This window comes from Rhamphochromis sp. 'chilingali', assembly GCF_963969265.1.
Source record: "Rhamphochromis sp. 'chilingali' genome assembly, chromosome: 4".
NCBI classification, from domain to species: Eukaryota; Metazoa; Chordata; class Actinopteri; order Cichliformes; family Cichlidae; genus Rhamphochromis; species Rhamphochromis sp. 'chilingali'.
The window spans coordinates 27,925,846-27,945,175 of NC_137948.1; the positions used below are offsets into that span (position 1 = coordinate 27,925,846).

At 41.7% G+C, this 19,330-nt stretch overlaps 1 protein-coding gene and 1 long non-coding RNA gene across 2 annotated transcripts; one reads left to right on the forward strand and one right to left on the reverse strand.

Annotated features, from left to right (window-relative positions):
- Nucleotides 1-102: 102 nt before the first annotated feature.
- Nucleotides 103-15,096, reverse strand: marchf1 (membrane-associated ring finger (C3HC4) 1). Its single transcript, XM_080879749.1, has 7 exons — nucleotides 14,196-15,096; nucleotides 7,658-7,708; nucleotides 6,495-6,568; nucleotides 4,629-5,447; nucleotides 4,295-4,475; nucleotides 4,038-4,182; nucleotides 103-1,415 (listed from the first exon to the last, which is right to left on the reverse strand). Exons 1-7 carry the CDS (start codon nucleotides 14,280-14,282, stop codon nucleotides 1,099-1,101), a joined length of 1,674 nt encoding a protein of 557 aa, XP_080735875.1. The 5' UTR covers nucleotides 14,283-15,096; the 3' UTR covers nucleotides 103-1,098.
- A 548-nt stretch (nucleotides 15,097-15,644) lies between these two features.
- On the forward strand, nucleotides 15,645-19,330 carry LOC308395782. Its single transcript, XR_013971459.1, has 3 exons — nucleotides 15,645-17,368; nucleotides 18,684-18,701; nucleotides 18,964-19,330. It is a non-coding gene; the product is annotated as an uncharacterized lncRNA (long non-coding RNA).

The window sequence follows — 19,330 nt, forward strand, 5'->3', positions numbered from 1 at the left end:
ACTATTACGTTTTTAGATCTCCGACTGAGCTAAAGGTTCAGTTTACGGTCTGTTTCTCTACTTATAACATCTGACTCTTTGGTGTCTGAAGACCTGATTGTCCAAAAGGAGAGTAAAGGTCTCAGTATGCTTCAGAGCTTGTCACACAGGCCCGATCAGGCAGGTTTAAAACAAACTCAAGCTATTGTATTTTTTTATCCTGCCTCACTCTCACTTTTGACAACTTTTCCAAATTCATTAAAAACTTTTGAGTAGTGTGTCTGCGGGTCATAGATCTGCACTTCATGTAAAGTGATTGGTCCATATGTTTTTTTTCAAAAATACGACAGCAGCTCAACTTCTAAATGGAGAAGTCTCAGTGAACACCAGGGGCACAGATGTGTTACAGATCTCAGAGTCAGCACCGTGGCTGCAGTGACTGAATCTGGAGCGTTTCAGAGTAGCCCTTATCTGCTACAATGTTGCATCTCTGATTCTACAATTCATGCGAGGCTTCAGCTGGGCCAATCAGGACTGTGTAGGCTCTCTTCTGGGACTTCCCAGCTCTCAGCAAGAGCAGCAGCAAGTCCCCCTCACAGAACAGTGGCAGCATCAGTGAAAGCAGGTCAGAGAAGCTGGGTGGTAAAAGCTGAAGCAGCTTATTAATTGTCCCGCCTTGTGGATGTGTGACAGTGTCAGCTGATGTGGGGACTGATTACGAGTCATATGCGTGATTCATTTGAAACATACTGAGACCTTTGATGAGCATCTGCAGAGTGTTCACATCTTTAACTCATATCAGTGCAGGTTGAGAAAGTGCATACTGGGATAAAATAGTGTCGGTAAACCACAAAACACGGTCTTTACGAGCATTCTGTGCCGATGGCTTTGTTTCTGTCCTCTCTCCACACTCTGCCCCTCTTCTTTTCTTCGTGAAGCCCTTCTGACCCCAACTTTTCTGGATCACCGAAGGACTGGATCAGTTCGTTTGTCCAACAGCACCCACTGGAGTTGAGAACAACATTACAACACTGCACAAGTCCAAATCTCACTGTGCTCATTGACATTACCATGAGCAGAGTGGGATTAGGGACTGTTCTCGGAGCAGGAGGAGATAAGTCAAACAGGGTTTTGCGCCGGCGCCACGGCAGCCTCCACTGACGTGTCAGAGTCCATCGGAGCTGCCGGAGCTGGGGCCTGGCTGACCGGCACCTCCACGGTTTCATGCCTGCCATTGGCGATGGTGCTTTGCCGGGCCTGGGGGTTGTGCAGGTCCTTCTCAGGACAGTTCTGCACAGTGATGATGCGATTGAAGGCCTTGAGGCGGCGCCACAGCTGCAGGTAGACTTTACACTGGATGTACATAAAGATGAGGCCACCCGTGAAGCCAATGGCCACCACAATCAGCTTAGTCCAGAAGGGCCACTCCAGCACACCTGAAAGGACACCGACACACACACACAGCAGCTGTTAGTGCCCCTCGCAGACGTGTGAGGGGTCAAGATGGTGGCATGTGCAGAGCTGTGCTTACCCTGCGGCGTATAGTACTTCAGAAGAGAAACTCTCCATAATTCGGCTGCAATCAAGAGCAATTTCTCTTTTTAATCTCTGGAGAAAATATTCTATTGTGCAAACACTGTAGAAATACTCTAAATATTAATGCTTATGATTTTATAGGTCATATGTATTTTTCTGCATCTACTCTTACGTCCTACATCGTAAACACAACACGACACACACCACCACTGAACACAACCATGAATGTAGAAGAGCACTGAGGGGTGTTAACTGTGACTTGAAGGATAACTCGTGGATCAGAGGATACTGATCAACAATCGCATCATCTTCACATTCCTGAGAGTGTTCATCTCACAGATTTCAGGTATAAGTAGTGTACCATGCAAATTACTTTTGCATTAGTTTCCAAGTGGTTTTCTCCATCCGGCTGTTTTAAAAAAATTATTATTATTATGTTGTTGAGATTATACTCCGAGGCTGCAGTGGGAACCTTCCTGTCTTTGAAGTATAACATCTGAAACCTTATTGTTGCAGACAGTTGGTCTTTGGGTTTCACTTTCCAATAAATTTGGTAGGTGTTTCTCTTAGAATTACCAAAAAATGTGTCACCTTTGTCAAAATAACTTCCTGTAAACACATCGCAGACTTGACAAAGATTTTCCTGCAAACAGTCCCAGAAAGACTATTTGGCCAGTGTCAAAAGAAAATGCACCAGCGGCGACAGTTTACTTGAAAAATGCAAAGATTTCTGTTCAGTAAGGTAACACTGACTTTTACTGCATGTTAATGCAATAAAAATCTGATTATAATAAAATTGAAACATTTTCAGTAAATGTTAATTTCCCCAGAAACACAAAAATGACACATTAAACTAAAAGCTCTTTTATATTCGTTAACAGTGACTTTCAACTTCATTAGGTACCGCTGCCTTGATTCTTCGTTGCACAGATTCAACAAGGTGCCGGAAACACATTTTGGTCCATATTGACACAACAACATCACACAGTAGCTGCAGATTTGTCAGCTGCACAGTCGTGATGTGAATCTCTCGTTCCACCACATCACAAAGCTGCTCTTTTGGACCGAGGTCTGGTGACTGTGGAGGCCATTTGTGTACAGTTAATACATTGATTTGAACATTGTGTGACATGGTGCGTTATCAGGAGATGTGCATACTGTTCTCATAAGGGGACAAAATCAGTCTGGCCCATCTCCTCTGATCTGTGGCATTAGCAAGGAATTTCGTTCCATAGAACCGCTGCACACTGGTTGTGTGGGAAAATCTTAGTCCATCAACAGTTTCTGAACTACCCAGATGAGCCCATTTGGCACCAACAACCATGACGGCGTCCCGTCACTTAAATGGCCCTACTTCTTCATTCTGATGCTCAGTTTGAACATCAGCAGATGATCTTGACCATATCTAACCAGACAATGTGATTGGCTGATTAGATATTTCTTTTAATTGGCAGTTGAACACATGTACCTAATAAAGTGGCCTGTGAATATGGCAAGCGCGATGTAGTTACTTGGCCACATACCACAAGTATTGCTAAACATGCTCAGTTCAGCAGCTTCACACATTTATTTTGAGACTTTCAAATGTTATAAACTGTCTGAGAAACTGAAAGTTAACTCTTCAGAGGATGTCTAAAAGCAAAGTCCGTCTTCCACACTAGAGCAGGACGCCTAATGTGTCTAATGTTTAGGGACGACTATCACAGTAAAACACCTAATGTATAATGTACCTAATATACCCAAACAGGCGAAACTTTTTAAAATCACTTAACCAGAGTCAGGCATACCTGCAGGTTAAAGGTACCCTGTGGGGTGCTGTGGGGGCATGTTGGGAGTGGATTATGCACACTGTATTCTTTGACATATTGTACCAGTAGAGTTGAAGCTAATACACTTTGCATGGTTACAATCCTGTATAAATCCATTCCACCCACATCAATACCGGCCATAAGTAACTGACTACACCAGAAAAGAAACATTAAAGAAGTTAAACCTACTCTGTGTGAGTGAGTGGAAACTCCTTTCCACTCACTCATGCCATCTGTATGAATGAATCAATGAAAAGGAAAACAACACCCACACATTAATGCACCCATTTTAGGAGTTCTTACTAATTCTGTGTATTTGTCGGTTATTCTATAAGAGAAGAGGTGAATATGAAATCTGAGGGATTTTATGGCTCATAGGGTGCATTAACAAACGCTACGCACATCCAGAAAAAGAAAGTGAAGTAAGTGGGTGAAAGGTGACATTCAATTATAATTCTCATTTAAAAAAGACAAACTATCAGCAGACAATTTAATTATAATTATAAATATAGATCCACACATTGATCATAGTAGATGATAATAAAAAAAGAAGGCTTTTTGTTTATGTTACATGTGGTGAGAAATAGTATCCAACATGTAACTATGGACACACGTGTTGACATGCAAACAGTGAAGGAGACACCACAGGGACCGTACTGCATGCTGCCTGACTCTGGCGTGTGAGCGGCGGGGAGGCGAAGGGAAAGCACTGACCGTTCTTTCCGAGTCGGATCTCTTCAGCAGTTCTCCTCACCAGAATGTAGACCGACCACAATATACACACTATCGCTATCAGGTGAAACAGCACTGAACAGAAGATCTTCCTCCTCTCGCTCTTCGACATGTGTAGCTTCTCCCACTGGAAGAAAGAGGCGCGAACACAGGAGGGAGACAGAGAAACACGCTCAGAACTGCCCTGCATATCTCAGCGCTTAACGCTTTTCAGGAAGACCTAAGTGTGTGCGGCGTACCTTGCTTAAAGGTTTGAGCTTCGTCTCCATGATGAAGTCAAATTTGCAGAGTTCACAGCAGCGAGTGTCGGAGGATTTGATCCACTGGTTGAGACAGGCCTGATGAACAAAACTGAGGCTTCCCGTGCAGCGACAGGGCATTATCAACGGACACTCGTCGTCCCCCTCACAGTGGCAGATCCTGCACACAGACAGAAGGAGGAGAAATGACCTGCAGTCTCTGCACTGTTTTATTTTAGTGCCTCTCTTTGTCTTTGTTTGTTTGGCCTCATCTGGGCAATGAAGATAAACTTGGGGTCAGTACATGATCAGTTTTCACACTTATGTAACTAACCTGCAGACCTCCAGCTCAGAGTCGTCAGAGCAGGGATGCGGTGTGTTCCCATTCGCACCACAGTGTTTCTGGAGTGTGGGCACTGACATATCCCCGCCCCCTGAACCCTTCTCCTGGTATCTCTTGGTGATGAGCTCCTCGCCGTCGTCGGCCAATGAGGAGCTGCCTCTTGGGCTCTGTGACTTGTAGCTCTTCGTATCCTTATCTCTGCCCTGCGATCGATCCCTCTGCGATGCATGGCCGTCTCTCTTCACTGAGCTCCCGTGGTTGTGGCGCTTCTTAAGGCCGCTGCTGTCCTCCATCAGAGGTTGACTCTCTTTCCCTTCATCTGAGCCCACAGATTGCAGCTCCATGATCTCGGCTTTGTCTTCTCCTCCTTTGTGTGGGTTTATCACCTCCCTGTCCCGGCTGCTCCCGCTGCGGCGGCGCGCTCTTCTGGCTTTCTCTTTGCTCCAGCTGCGGCTCTCGCGGCACGCCTCATCCTCAGAGGAGTCTGAATGCGGCGCACCTGTGCACCGGAAGCGAGGCGGGAGATCCCTCCGGTTCCTGAAGGAGTGCTCCCTCTTCTCGCCCAGCTCACTACGGTCAGAGCTGAGGCTCCGGTCGCTGTGGTCGTGCTTGCCATTGGTTTCCACGCAGTCGATGGCCGTGCAGCTGCTTCTCTTGCGGCGGTGACGTCGCTTCACCTGCTTTTTCTGTGCCTGAGCCGATGAGCCCAGAGTGGTGCCAGTGACCGTCATTGCAGAGGAGTTGTGCGTGTGCTTTTTGTGTTTGCGTGACTCAGACACATCCTCCTCTAAGCGGGTCAGCTGTCCAGAACTAAACACACACACACACATTCACACACAGATGGAGATGAAATAAAGTGAAACAAGATGGAAAAACATAAATCTGTCATAACTAAAGCAATGGGCTGAAACATAGCTGCATGATTTTAAAGATTAAGTTTAGTCAATTTACTAGTAACAATTTATGCTACCATTTTTGATTTTGATTACTTAACAAGTAACTGGACTTTACACCATTGCAACACTGATTCTTTTCTTTTTCAGGCTTTCTGGTGTATTTACGGTAAAATGACACTTCTCTTTATATATTCTCTGCTGTCATTCAGATTAATTTCTAAGTGACAGAATTAGGGCTGCCTATGATTTCTCTCTTATACTTGGAAACACGTTATGATCACAGAATATCTCATTCTTCTTTAATTAATGTAGATAACAAAGAGTTATTTGCTATTAGAGGTTGCTAACACAGCTTCTGTTTCATTTGAAGCTGAGAGTAGTTGGACAGAAGCTGCCGCTGCAAAACAGGCAATGGATAATAGGAAACAGAATGGAAACTACAGCTTATGATCAGACTAAATAATCAAACAAGCAGGCAGTGGACATGGACTGAACTTAGGACAGCAAATTAAGGTGCTAACACACACACACACACACACACACACACACACACACACACACACACACACACACACACACACACACACACACACACACACACACACACACAGGCTTGTTTCGACCATGAAGCCAAAGGACTGAGCCTGTCAGTGTGGCCAACACGGCACCAGTGGGTATAACAAGCTGAAGGTTTCCATTTCTGCAATCAGTCATCTCCCCCCCATTGATTGCACTATGGGAGCGCCACAGCACACATTTTAAGTTTGTTATGCCCTTGGGGTGCAGCCGACCATGCTAATTCAGTCTCCCACTCAGAAGAGAAGTGTGCATGTTAATATCACAGAGAGAAGGCTGGCTGCTCCTGGCTTTAAAAGAGATGTCTGAACAGATATTTGCAGATAGTCAAGGAATGGAGTCTCTCTTCCCAGGTAACTGTAACTGCAAGAGAAGCCAATCTTACCTGCATATGTCCTGAGCGGATGGTGTTATGGATGTCCTTGAGGCTGTAGTGAGCCCTGCAGTCGAGTTGCTAGCCTGCAACCACCAACATCCTCTATTTAGTGCATTCTACAATTACTTATGAGTTACTAAACAACCAATCACACATTGTTTTATGAATCAGGTGCCAGTAAATGTTTACTGGTGCTCAAATGTGGTTGCATTTTAATTTTTTTATTCATTTATTTTTTGTAGAAGGTACTCCTGAAATACCCAAAACCCTAAGATTTGAGTATCAAACATACTCCTTAATGTACTATCATTTGTCATGTGGGTGACCCTTTACTGTAACTCTTACTGTAGGTACTGACAATTTAACTTACCTAATGCATAAAATATAGACAGTAGATATATATAAAATACTACAATAAGATTGAAGGTGAATCATTAATTTCTGAGGGAAAACAGCTTTTAGATTCTCTCCTACACACTGCAAAAAGTTTTCTTCCACTGTGCTTGCATTCAATAATCAGTGACACTGAGTAGGTTGCACCTCATTTATGCACCCATACTATACTGTAAATCGCTGCTGCTTTTTGAAGCTCTTTTAGCTAATATGTGAACAAAAAACTGCTTATTTCCGCCTCTGGCAAAAGTAGAGTAACTAGAGCTATTTGAGCTGCATTTCTGGTCATGTAAAAAACTTAACTTCCGTGTTATGATTTCTACTTTCAAATCGGGTTTAGTCTCAGATGATTCATCGGAATACACTGAAGACAGTCTTCAGCCGGTGATGTTGTTTTTGTTAAAAACAGCTGCCTAGTGCTGCTAAAAACCAGCGTGAGGGTAGCGAGCCTTATTTATTTGAAGGCCGTGCGGAAAAAAAAATAGAAAAGACTTATAGATGTGATAAAAAAAAAAAGTGATCTGTAGCTTTTCAAATGATGATTGATGTTTATATGAGAAATCTGAACTAATGGACCTTAAATGAAAATTGAGTACTCTGTGTGAGTCATGCATCAGTGTGCACTTGGTGTTTTGTGAACATCCATCTCTACTCTAAGTGTGACACACACCCTAACCACATTCTCGTACATCAAACTGTGCTTTCCCATGCAATGCTACCGTACACTATGAACTGTGACCTTAATTTTAATGCTTTAAGCACCGATATTTAACAGTTACCTTGGAGATGTTGCTGGATCGACTCCCTGAGCGCCCAGGTGCCTTCCTCCCCTGCAGGGGAGATGGAGAGACAGAAAATCATTAGAGCCCAATAAACACGCTGAAGGATGTGATGCTTTAATAGTGCGCAGCAGCTGTGGAGCCTGAGGCTTTTAAACCAATGATTTCTTTGGCACACAACACCAGACAGAACCATAAAATCATATTGGAACAATATTTTACAGCCCTTGTGTCGACTTCAGCTAATGGCTAATTCACCCGAATATGTGTTAGTGCAATCTGCTGCAGAGCTGCTGCTGCTTTTTTTTTTTTTCTGTGTATGATAATGATAGATAAAGTCTTTTAAACTACTCAAATATGCCCATGTCAAGTTCAGGAAGGTGAATATTAATGCACAGAAAAGCAGCAAAAGGGTTTTTTTTTTTTCATTTATATTTGTTTGTTTGTTTTCTTTTCTTTTTGAGAAATGAATGCCGCATAATAGCTTTAGCAATAACTTCTAAATCACCTGGCGGCTTCACCTTCAAACTGCAATCATTATAATTTAAATCAAATGATTACACACATCAGGCATGCTGTTAACGTTCAAACTAAAGTTTAAATCTTCCCCGTGCCCCCACCCACCCAACACCAAGACCTCCAAAAATAGGCGAGGTGAGAAATGTGTCTGTTTTTGTAGAAAAGACACTAAAGTTTAAATCTGCAATAAAAACAAAACTCCAATAATCAAACTAAGCTGCTTTTAACACCAGCAGGTATTCAGCGCTGATCAGTCCTACTGTGTTTACCGATGAAAATCCAGCATCAAGAGTCGTGCACAGCCTCATGTCCTTGCTGCTTCATTGTGACCTGAGCTAAAGCCAGCCAATCCTATTACCTGGTTGTCCTGCTAAGAGCACAAGATGCTGCTCTGCAATGTGTCTCTATTTAAAGGCAACTTAAGGCACTTTTTCTAGAATCTGTCCTGAGCGCTGATTGTCTGAACTCACCTATTAGACCTTGGGCTTCACCAGCAGACATCTGTGGCCTGCAGCAGCTTTACTTACCAATGAGATGGTGGCGAGTGGGAGCTACCAAGTGACGACCAGCTGGTAAACCACCAAGAAGGAAAATATCTTCTCCATAATAATTTGGTGCCAAATTATTTTCCAGACACTTTCGATCTGTCCTGATCCCAAAATTCTTACCATCATATCACTGAAACCTAGCTTCTATTTTACGTATGAACCACATCAACAACATGGCTCAATTCAAATGAAATCAGCTGGTTGTGAGTCGGGAAAGCTACAGATTGCTGAATAAGTAATGCAGATGAACCGAAGCAGTCACAGCGAGCAATTATTTTTCTGGTTCGCTTTCATCCTCAGCCACATGGACCTTTGCACCTGCATTATGGGATTAAATCTGGCTTTGTTGCAGATATTTGTTGGATACTGTTTTAAGTATCATACATGCAATGAGCTCAAGCTAATAACCTACCAACTGTCTGCTACTGCTGTGGGTGGGCAGTGGAGAATGAACTGGCAGGAGTTAAAAGGACAATGGACATCATGGATAAAGCTGGCTGTATTTTCCTTTCTGTCAATAAATCCTAAAACCAAAGATGTAACTGCAACTTTTCCCAAAACCAGTACCCATCTGATCCTAATGTCATATATTATAGAGTATCTATAACACCTGTCAGTATGAAAGTGGACACTTTAAAGGGCTGAGATTTGTTAAGTTTTATGTATCTTACAGGATGTTTGTGGAGTTCAAAGTTGGAATGTTAAATGTGCGTGGTTTTTCCATAGATCTATTTTTTTAAATACTTGACATAAAATAGGAAAACCTGAGCTTGCATCAGCCCATACACAGCCACAGTTGTAGGTACACTCTGTGAAAATCACTGAAATAAATAAGAGACACTGACAAGCAGAGAACTGCATCATCTAAGCTGATCAAGGGATTTTCTGATGGCCACTTTTAAATCAGTGCAGCCCTGCTTGGAGTCAAAGCAAACACTCCTCTGCCTTTTAGAGGAGATGGACACGTGTTCACATGTATGTGACCAGTTATAATTACTCACATCATCTTTCCAAAGTTTCATAATAAAAAGGGTATTTCTAAGAAGATACAACTACTGATGCCTGGGAGTCGTGTAATTCCTTCCAGTCAGGTTGGTTTCCGTGTTGTGGTAAACCTCTAATGCGTCAAAAAAACAAACAAAAAAACCCCCCAGAAGTGGGTGATCAAAGACTACAGCTATGAAAGGAAATAATGAGATCTTGATTTTGTTTGGAGTTTTTTCCATTAACATTAATGCTTACCCCCAAAACACAACCAACATCAGCTACACAACCAGTGGGCTAAAGCAGACATTCTCCAACAAAACTGATTTATTTTACCAAACTAGAATATCTTTTGGAAAAGACGTGCATGGACATGTATGTGCTGTTTTATTATTTTAAAAAAGTAATAGATGGGGCGATTAATACCATTTTCCTTCTTGCATTCTGTTGCTCTAAATAGTGTTTAACATTGCTTAAAACAACAAAAAAGAAATCAACAGGAAACAGACTTGAGCCTGCCAGGCCAACTGTTTCCTCCTGCTTCTAGTCTTTGTGCTATGCTAGGCTAAACACATCTGGGACCAACCTTAACTCATAGATAAAGTTCCAAAACACGTCATGTGTGAGTTGCTACAACTTATCGATACCCTGCAACTGAGTCTTTCACCCTTCTAAGGCCAACAAAGCCCAAACAATTCAAGCACACTTCCTTTGATGGAGCATACGTACAAATAAAGAAGAAGCACCTCTCAGGTAAGAAAAGAGGCCAAAAACAAGGGAGGCAGCACAAGTTTGTCCTACACCTAAAAATAAATACTGCACAGACCCAGTCAGATAGTTAACCTGTCTTTTATAAAGCACGTGTGCACAATATGCTTTACATGATAAAGGGGTGAGGTGTGTCTAACTGCACAACAGCAGTCTAGCAGACAAAATCACACTTTGTGTATTTATAGACGTTTTCTAGCTTGCTCATTGTGTGAATATGTAAAACAGTTTCTTGCCTTTCTAAATGAAAGGACATTACATCAATTCGAAATACATCTATGTGACAACAAAGGTTAATCAAGAGAAAAGCAAAAAGAAGCTTTACCCTTAGCAGACGAGCATAAAGCACCATAATACCATAATAATGACTGCGTTCATAGCACTGGTACAGTACTGACACTTCAATTCTTTGGCTGGCACATAACAGAGATTAAAAAATACTATTCAAAGATATAAGAGCAAATGCTATTCTACAATTCCTAATATCAGGGCTAAACACTCACAAAAATACTTTGGTCATGAATTCTTAGAGAAAATACACGACATCAAATTTTTTAAGTGCATCAACTTTTAAATGCCACAGCAAAAGAGGGCAATAAGAAACTGACCATCATAAGACTCCAGCAAAACACATAATTCCTCTAGATTTAGCTTCTATAAGCTATAACTGATAGCTCTCCAGTAATGAAGTGAAGTTTCAGAGGTAGCGTACTGCTGTCGCTCACCTGAACCTCGAATCCTCTGTTGGCACTCTGGCTCTGATGCACAGCAGAAACTCTGGCGAGTCTGTGTGTGGACATGTGCATGTTTCTTCAGAGGGGATTAAGTGATGTAGCATGGACTGAGGGATGTATTTTGGTTCTGTAGTTTGGCATACGATCAAACACACCTACAGCCACATTTAGACAACCAACCGTGACACTGCAGCTGCACACTTTATATTTGAAAGCGGTGCATTTGACAAAATTCCAGCTTTAAACAACCTCAGAGCATTTGTGTCTTTATAACACAAAGTGTTCACTGAGCCACAGTGAAAGTTCAGGTGAAAACAACAGATACAATTCCATAAGAAACCCAGAGTCACAGACCAAACTGACCAACAACTGTCAGCAAATCCTGACTTTATTATCAAGTTCTGATTGTTCCAACAATATATTTTTTTGTTTGTTTTTTGTTGAAACTTCAGCCGAATATCAACCATAAACAGATCGTCTTAAGATGCAGATCAAAACGGTAGAAAGGAACAGTGTTTCAGTGCTTTACGAGCACAAGCCGTAGCATTTAAAAACATGGAAATCCAAATGTAACAACTATGCATCTCACCATCTGGAAAGTGTCTGATTAGCAGCAGCATCGTTTTTCAGCATGACCAAGATCACCAAAAACACTGCCAATGCAGTGAAAACATACCTGGATAGAAAAACAGACGATAAAACACCATCAGTCATGGATCAGAGCCATGACCTCAACGTTACTGAAGCAGTGTGATATCTTCTCAACAGAGAACAGAACAAAAGGCAGCCAACATACAAAGAAGAGCTCTGAATGTTCTTCAAGAAGCCTGGAGAACTATTCCTGAAGACGACTTGAAAACTTACAAGAAATAGAGAGTTCAGGCTGTGCTGATGATCAAAAGTGGTTATACTAAATTCTGACGTACAAGCTTGCCAAAATTGTACAAACTCTGTTTTTACTTCATATACTGTATTTCCATTTATTCCATGTAGTACTGCAAATCCATCAGTTCTGACAAGATCTCCAACACCACCGGCTGAAATGCAGCCCAAAACCATACAGAGCCTCCACCTCCACATTACAAAAGGCCCTAGACTCTCCTGACCTCCTCCTTATGTAATGGTAATTTGAACCAAAAATGTAACATTTGGATTCATCACTCCATGAGACCTGTTGCCCCTGATTTTCAGCGCAGTTGTTTTGCAATTTGACATACCTCAACCTTTTCTTCCCGTTTCCCTTCCTAAAGAATGACTTCTTGACAGCCACCCTTCCAACAGTAGATGGATCTGCTGAAGGTCCGGATGCATCTCTCAGGTTTTGTGTCAGGTATTTGCTGGATTTTTTTTCCCATTTCTTCAGTACATGACTCTCAGATAGTGTTCATCTGCTGCAGATAGTTTTTAGGCCTGCCACTTCTTCATCTGCTATTTTCTTATCCATTTTCCTCAAACTTTTAAGGACACTCTGCACACCATGCCAAGAAGTTTTTGGCTAAGAGCTCACTAACAAGGAATCACACTGATGGTGCAAAAATAATATTCTATCCCTGTGGTAAAAGTAGAATACATTTTTAAACAAGATCAGAACAGCTTACTGTACAAACACCAATGTTTAGATATTACAGTTATTGCAGGTGTTTCTGCAATAGAAGCAGGATAAGGTTCCTCTGGTGGAAGTGCCCCACAAATCCAGCCTTAAACCACTGGTGTAACCAAACAGTAATGGTACACATGATGTATCATGGTTGATTTATTCAGATTAACTTTGAGTCCATTAACTGTATTTTCTTCACTGGATTGTTCTCAGCTGCAACTGAAAAAAAGAGGAAAATTGCAACAAAAAACCCCAAAACAAAACAAAAAAACCACAATGTAATGAAATGATGAACATTTCCAAAAGTCTGTATACTTTTGGGACTGCTCTACAAGATTAAGAAGAAAACACAACACTGCACCAACCTGAGGAAGCTGGCACAGCTATTTCAGCAATTTCTCGCTTCATAAGCAGATTTGTAATGATTAGGGGGATATCAAAAACAAAGAAACTAGCCTGGGAAGACTTATTCAACAAATTATGTATGAGTATTATTTGTTAGATAATGTATGGGCATTATACTCATCCTGTTCTTTATCAGTACTGTCAGAGAAATACAGCACTATGCTATGCATCTGACTTTATCACCTGTGACAAGATGTGTAGCAGTTTTTGTACCACAGCATACCATGAAGTGAAGTGAGGTCAAGTTTAGGCCCATTCCTGACATTATGAAACCATTGCTCTGATGGTGGAAAACTTTAATCAGCAACTGAAGAACTGCAGATATCAAGGAGTATTTTAAGATGGAATGTTATTTTGGATAAGTTGATGCTATATTAAAATTGTATACAGCTTAAATATCAAGATGATAAATTTGACCATTCAATTTGTTTAGCGAGCTCTCCTGCATGAAAAATGCTTACGTATATGAGCTATGCTCCATCAGCTCCTACAGCTGTGTGTGTGCCATGATGTGTCACTGTGGGATATTTTACTTGCTGTGAACTGATGTGATGTAATTTCATCCTTCAGTCTGTGATATGATAGCTATGATGTCAGGCTCTACCTCAAAGCACCAAACCCCAAGTGAAGGATCTGTGATACATCTATACTGTACATGTGTGTTGTTTAGTGAGTGAGCTGAAAAGCCTGGGAACTGAAACTGAAGGCTGATAAAAACACGCACAGAAGCGCGCGCGCACACACACACACACACACACACACACACACACACACACACACACACACACACACACACACAATGTCCACAAGATTAATACTGAATCGATTTACCTCAGCCTTCTGACAGCAGAAACAACTTTTTTGCAATCTTAAATCACCAACTTTATGCTACTTTTAAGCCTTAACCAAAAAAACAACAACAACACAACTTTCACACAAAGCCTTTACTCACCCTTAGTGAAATTTCGAGGTCAGAGACTCACCTCGGTCTTGTCTTTGGAGCGAAGAGCACTCTTGCCATTGTTGGCTATGTCCCTGGACGGAACCACAGTTATCTGTTGTACTGGCATGCTGCTGTTTCCAGGCAACGCTCCGGAGTTACTCCCACAGCATTCCCAGTCCTGTCCTCCAATCTGCGTCCCTGCGTGGGATCTGTTCTCGCGTCCGCAAGCTCGTTCCTGAAATAAGAAGAGGCACTCCCGGATCGCACTTATTTATCGAGCCAATCCGGATCATCAAGAAGAGCGGAGATGAAACGGGATCAGGTCACCGTGGTAACAAGAAGATAGCAGGATGGTGGGGTGTGAGGTCGTCATGACGACTGGGAAACTACTCCACAGTGCCCACCACCTCCTCCTCTTCCTCCCCTTTTTTCGCTTTCCTCCTGAGAGCGAGACAAGAGAGGAAGAGTTGAGATGGAGCTGAGCAGTAAACAAGGAGGCAGGGAAACTGTGTTGTTGTGACGCACCTGTGTGTGAGTGTGTGAGAGTATGTGTGTGTTCTTGTGTGTCTTTGCAAAAGGGGTGGAGCCAGGATTTTGTCGCTGTATAACAAGCATAAGGTCCACGAGGATTAGGGCTTAGACTAACCTCAATCTCCTCCTCAGACCAGTGGCGCTGCTAATAAGCTTACACAACTTGTGCACATGGACAGCACTCACTCATACACACGCCTCATTCCTTCAGTCATGTTAGGCAATTAAACGAACATTAATATCTGACTCGCTATGAAAGGACAAATCTCCAGCCATATCAGTCTTCACTTCAAAGAGTGCGTTTGTGTGTGGGAGGGTTGTGTGTGTGTGGGTGGCAAGGATGTAATCCTATTTCACATGGTCTCGGGTCACGAGGATTATGATTGATATAACCGGAAAATGTGTGACTGAAAGTGATTACTGAAAAGCAGGGGCATCTTCACAGACATGCTCAGGTAGTATTAGAGAAACTAGAGCCAGGAGTTAAACTAGGAGCAACTAAAGATGCTTTTAAAAAGTAGCTCAAACTACTTTGTGAGACAAAGAGTTACAAAATACATGTGACACATTTAAAAAATAAACAAAGCACCCCAATATTCACAGGTTACACATAAACTAGGGCTGTGCGATATGACCAAAATCTCATATCCCGATATAAGAATTCTATCGTCCGATAACGATATAAATCACAAAAATGTAACATTTTCTGTAAATTCTGTGAATCTCGGGCAGCTCGTCTTGCTGGAAGTGTTTCCAGCTGCGCGTCATGTAGCTGGAGTCGAGTGTTTTAACCGATGCATGAAACTATACATTTTTAGACATAAGTTGTAACAGCCGCCGTTTTCTTTGTATTTATTACACGGCGTGCTGCGGGGAAAAGCCTGTTCTAACGTTTGAGTCTAAGGTTTATTTTTTAGCACCTGGCGGCTCTTTTTTACTTGTCATCCGTAAACAATCTGCTATTTCACGTGATTCAGTTTATTTTGAAAAGTCTCAACAGGATCTTGAGCTTTATTGTGAAAGGTTTATGTGGAAAATAAACAAGCGGACACGCGATGGTGTTACCATCGTTGTTGCTAACCACAACGCATAAAAACAGGTGCTTGTCTGTCCATAGTGTGGTTATATAAAATATAAGAGAAAGAGAGAACTTTACGAAATTAATATAGGCACTACAGTGACCATCAAAATGGTGAAAAAATATTGCCGTAAATAGTTTATTTTGCGACATCATGAAACAAACGACAGCGTAAAATGAAACTATCCGGTTGTTCAGTGATGACGCGACGAATCCTACTTCCGGGTCTAAAGTAGTCTGCGTTTAATATGGCTTTTATGTTGTTAACATGTTTAATGCTATGTATTTTCTTCTATTTGATCTCAAAAAGCTCCTAAAACAGTCAGTGATCCCTGTTGACCTCCCTCGGCTTTTATTACCGCTAATCATTTATTTAAGCTCAGTTTTTAAAACCTTAGGATGTAACTACAGCCCAGCCCATGCAGCAGTATATGAATGACTAACTTTGTATTGTAGATGAATTATCTCAGTTGTTCTCCTGGCTGAAGTTTGGTCCTTTTACAGCATCCTGCCATGCGATTACATTTGTTTCTGACCACCGAGAAAACTCACGTTAACCTTTATCGAGTGGAAAAAAAGTTAGCTTGTTTATATTATGCTAACATAGCTATGTCGCTAGCGGTCACGTAGCACATCATTATATACCAGCTAGCCAAACTTCAGTAACCCTACAAACGTCACTGCTGTTTAGTTTTCTGTCTTCATTTATGCTGGAAGTGATAAGAAAGCTGTATGTTTTAATTTGTTTCCAAAACCCCGCAGTCAGGACATGCTATATTGTATTTAGATAGAAGCTAGCGAGCTAACTCCCTGCTAACTTCTAACTCCGTTAAATGTCATAAATTCCGTTTTCATGGATGCCTGGATGTTAAACTCAATTGTTACACCTGGTAGAGCAGAACGCTGATCATTTTATTAAAGATGAAAGACTTTAGACAGTTTTTCAACTCTCAGTAATGCCACAGTGATCGTTTGATATATGGACCTGCAGCGGAGTTTAGACCCAGACACGGCTAGTGACGTCAGACTGAACAACCGGATAGACGTTTTTATATCCTCATCCGATATATATCGTTATATCGAACAGCCCTAACATAAACCCTCAAAAGTAGGCCTAAACAAACAAAAAAATTCATCTGGGCTTTTGATGAGGACACATCACAACTCCTCACATTAAATTCCTGTTGTTAACAAATACGCTTTCATAGGATCTTCTTGGTTAAAGACTGAACCAGTTTTCTTAGATTATATTGTAAGGTGAAGACCCTGCAATATTATTAAGAATGAATGAGTGAATTAGAAAAATGTTCATCTGTTGTCAGCATGTGCTCGTTTAAGGTGGACTGAGCCAAAGTGGAAAGCTGTAATCTGGTCTGATAAATCAAAGTCAGGAAATCATGGAACAGCCATTTCTGGGCTAGAAAGAGACACCATATAGCTTGTTTTTGGTGCACAGCTCACAAGCAATCATATGTGACTGTATGGAGTACCATTAGTGTGCAGGGCACCACTGTGTTGCATCATCTCTTCTCCTCTGAGTGTTTGGGAGCTAAGGAGTCCAAATGGTTTTGCACTGTTGCAGCAGGATTTCAGCTGCTCAGGAGGTAAGAGCCTGCTTTGTTGTATTATTCATTTTGTAATGCTCCAAATGTTTTTCCAGTGGGTGACAGCTCAGGAATGCAGGCAGGCCAGTTTCAGAGATATTATGAAATACACGGCATGAAAAGAATCCCGAAGTGTAATAGGAGAAGAGATGAGGGTTAAGAGAAGCCTTTTGAGAGACTTATTTTGGGGCAAATAAAACTACATTTCATGAATTTTCTTGCAAGCTTTAAGTTTACTCCATGACTTTATGCAGAAAAACTAATGAAAGATAACTTGTTTACGTGATTATCTGTGTGAACACCTATATCAAAGCAGAGGTTTTTACAGTTTGCGGGTTTGGCCTATTCAGGTGCGTGTAAACACAATGCCACAATCTCCCCAGGAGTGGATGTCCAAGCAAATCCCAGCATTGCACAGTCAAACCATGCAATACTCAAAGAAATCTAAGAGCTACATCTCAGACTCTACAGACTCTAAGTATGGCTTGTTTGGAAAGGTTCACTCTCAGTAAAAAGAACATGGCAGCATGGCTTAGCTTAGCTTATCCTAGCAAAGCTGCATCTGAAGAAAACTGCAAGACTTCTGGAACAATGTACTTTATTCAGATGAAACCAAACCAAACTGGCCTAAAAACCAAACTCAGCATTTCAGCACCAACAGCTCACACCAGCTGTCGAGTAAGGTGGTGGAGAGATGATCATTTGGGTTTGTTTTCCACCCACAAAAGCTGGGTACCGGGCAGTCATTGAGTTGACCATGAACTCTTCTGAACACCAAAGTATTGTAGAGTCAGATACGAGGTCATCTCTGTGACAGGAATAAAGAGTACAATGATGCCAAACACAGCAGCAAATCTACAACAAAATGTCTATAAACGGAAACTAGCGGTGTTGCAGTGGCCCACTGAAAGTCCTGACCGCAAACTGACAGCACATAAACAAATGTCCACAAACCTCAATGCACTGAATTTTAGAGAAGAGTAGGTCAAAATTTCTCCACAAATTCAAGTTATATCAGCTCAAGCTGGCTTTACAAGCTACTGAATCATGGCTAGGACTGAATTCATTTACCATTTGTCACTTGCATATATTGTTATTTTGTGTTCTGTTATGTTTTAGTCAATCATAATGCTTTAATGTAAACACAGCACATGTAACCTTGGCTCTGCATACTATCTCTGTTTGTGGTAGCATTGGTTACATTCAGTACATCTGTGTTCCTAAAGCTAAATGTCACTTAATCATTAGTCGATTTGAATCTTTCATTTGTTTATATAGTTTGGTTATATTTACCACTGTGTGTTCCTTTGTGCAGGTCCTATATGTGAAACAGGTATGTGCTGTTTTCCTATCACTTTCCATGCTGCTTATGTTATGCTACCTTCAAAGGATTGCACAGAGCTGTATAAAAACGTATTTTTACACATGGATGCATGTGCGTGAAGGTATTTTGAAATAGCTGTAAAATTACGAGACACTCGCTTTTATAAGGATTTTAGTTTAACACAATATAGCTGCAATCAAGTATAATGTTACGTGCGTGTGTTGGTGGGTTATTTGTTTCCTAATGTGTGTATGCAAATTCACCTGTGCAGGGGCTCGGCTGTGATTGGTGGACCTAAGGAACGACCTGATGTAACTGGTTCCTGCTGTGGACATGAACTATAAAAGGGCGACTGAAGAGCTGCGGTGCGGGGGGTGTGGCAGACTTCCCGTGCACTTGCCTCAGGTCCAGACGGAGCGGCCGTAGCTATTTGGTTAAAAGGTCGGGCATGTGTGTGAAGTGCGGAGCAAGTAGGGGTGAGCTGCCGATTATTTTGGGAAGCCTTCTTTTCTCCTGTGTTTTTAGACCAGGGAGGTCAGACTGTGTTATTTCTTTCTTTTCTTTTCCTTGAACAGGTCAGAGGGGAACCGAAGCCTAGGTTGAGTTTTGTTTGTTGTGTTGGCCTTAGCTCACCCCGA

Excerpts from the sequence above, each read along its gene's own strand:
- marchf1 (XM_080879749.1), bottom strand. The coding sequence starts at position 14,282 with ATGCCAGTACAACAGATAACTGTGGTTCCGTCCAGGGACATAGCCAAC. Across the intron at positions 6,569-7,657 it reads GATCCAGCAACATCTCCAAG|GCTAGCAACTCGACTGCAGG; the intron begins GTAACTGTTAAA and ends TGGTGGTTGCAG. Across the intron at positions 5,448-6,494 it reads TCCGCTCAGGACATATGCAG|TTCTGGACAGCTGACCCGCT; the intron begins GTAAGATTGGCT and ends GTGTGTGTTTAG.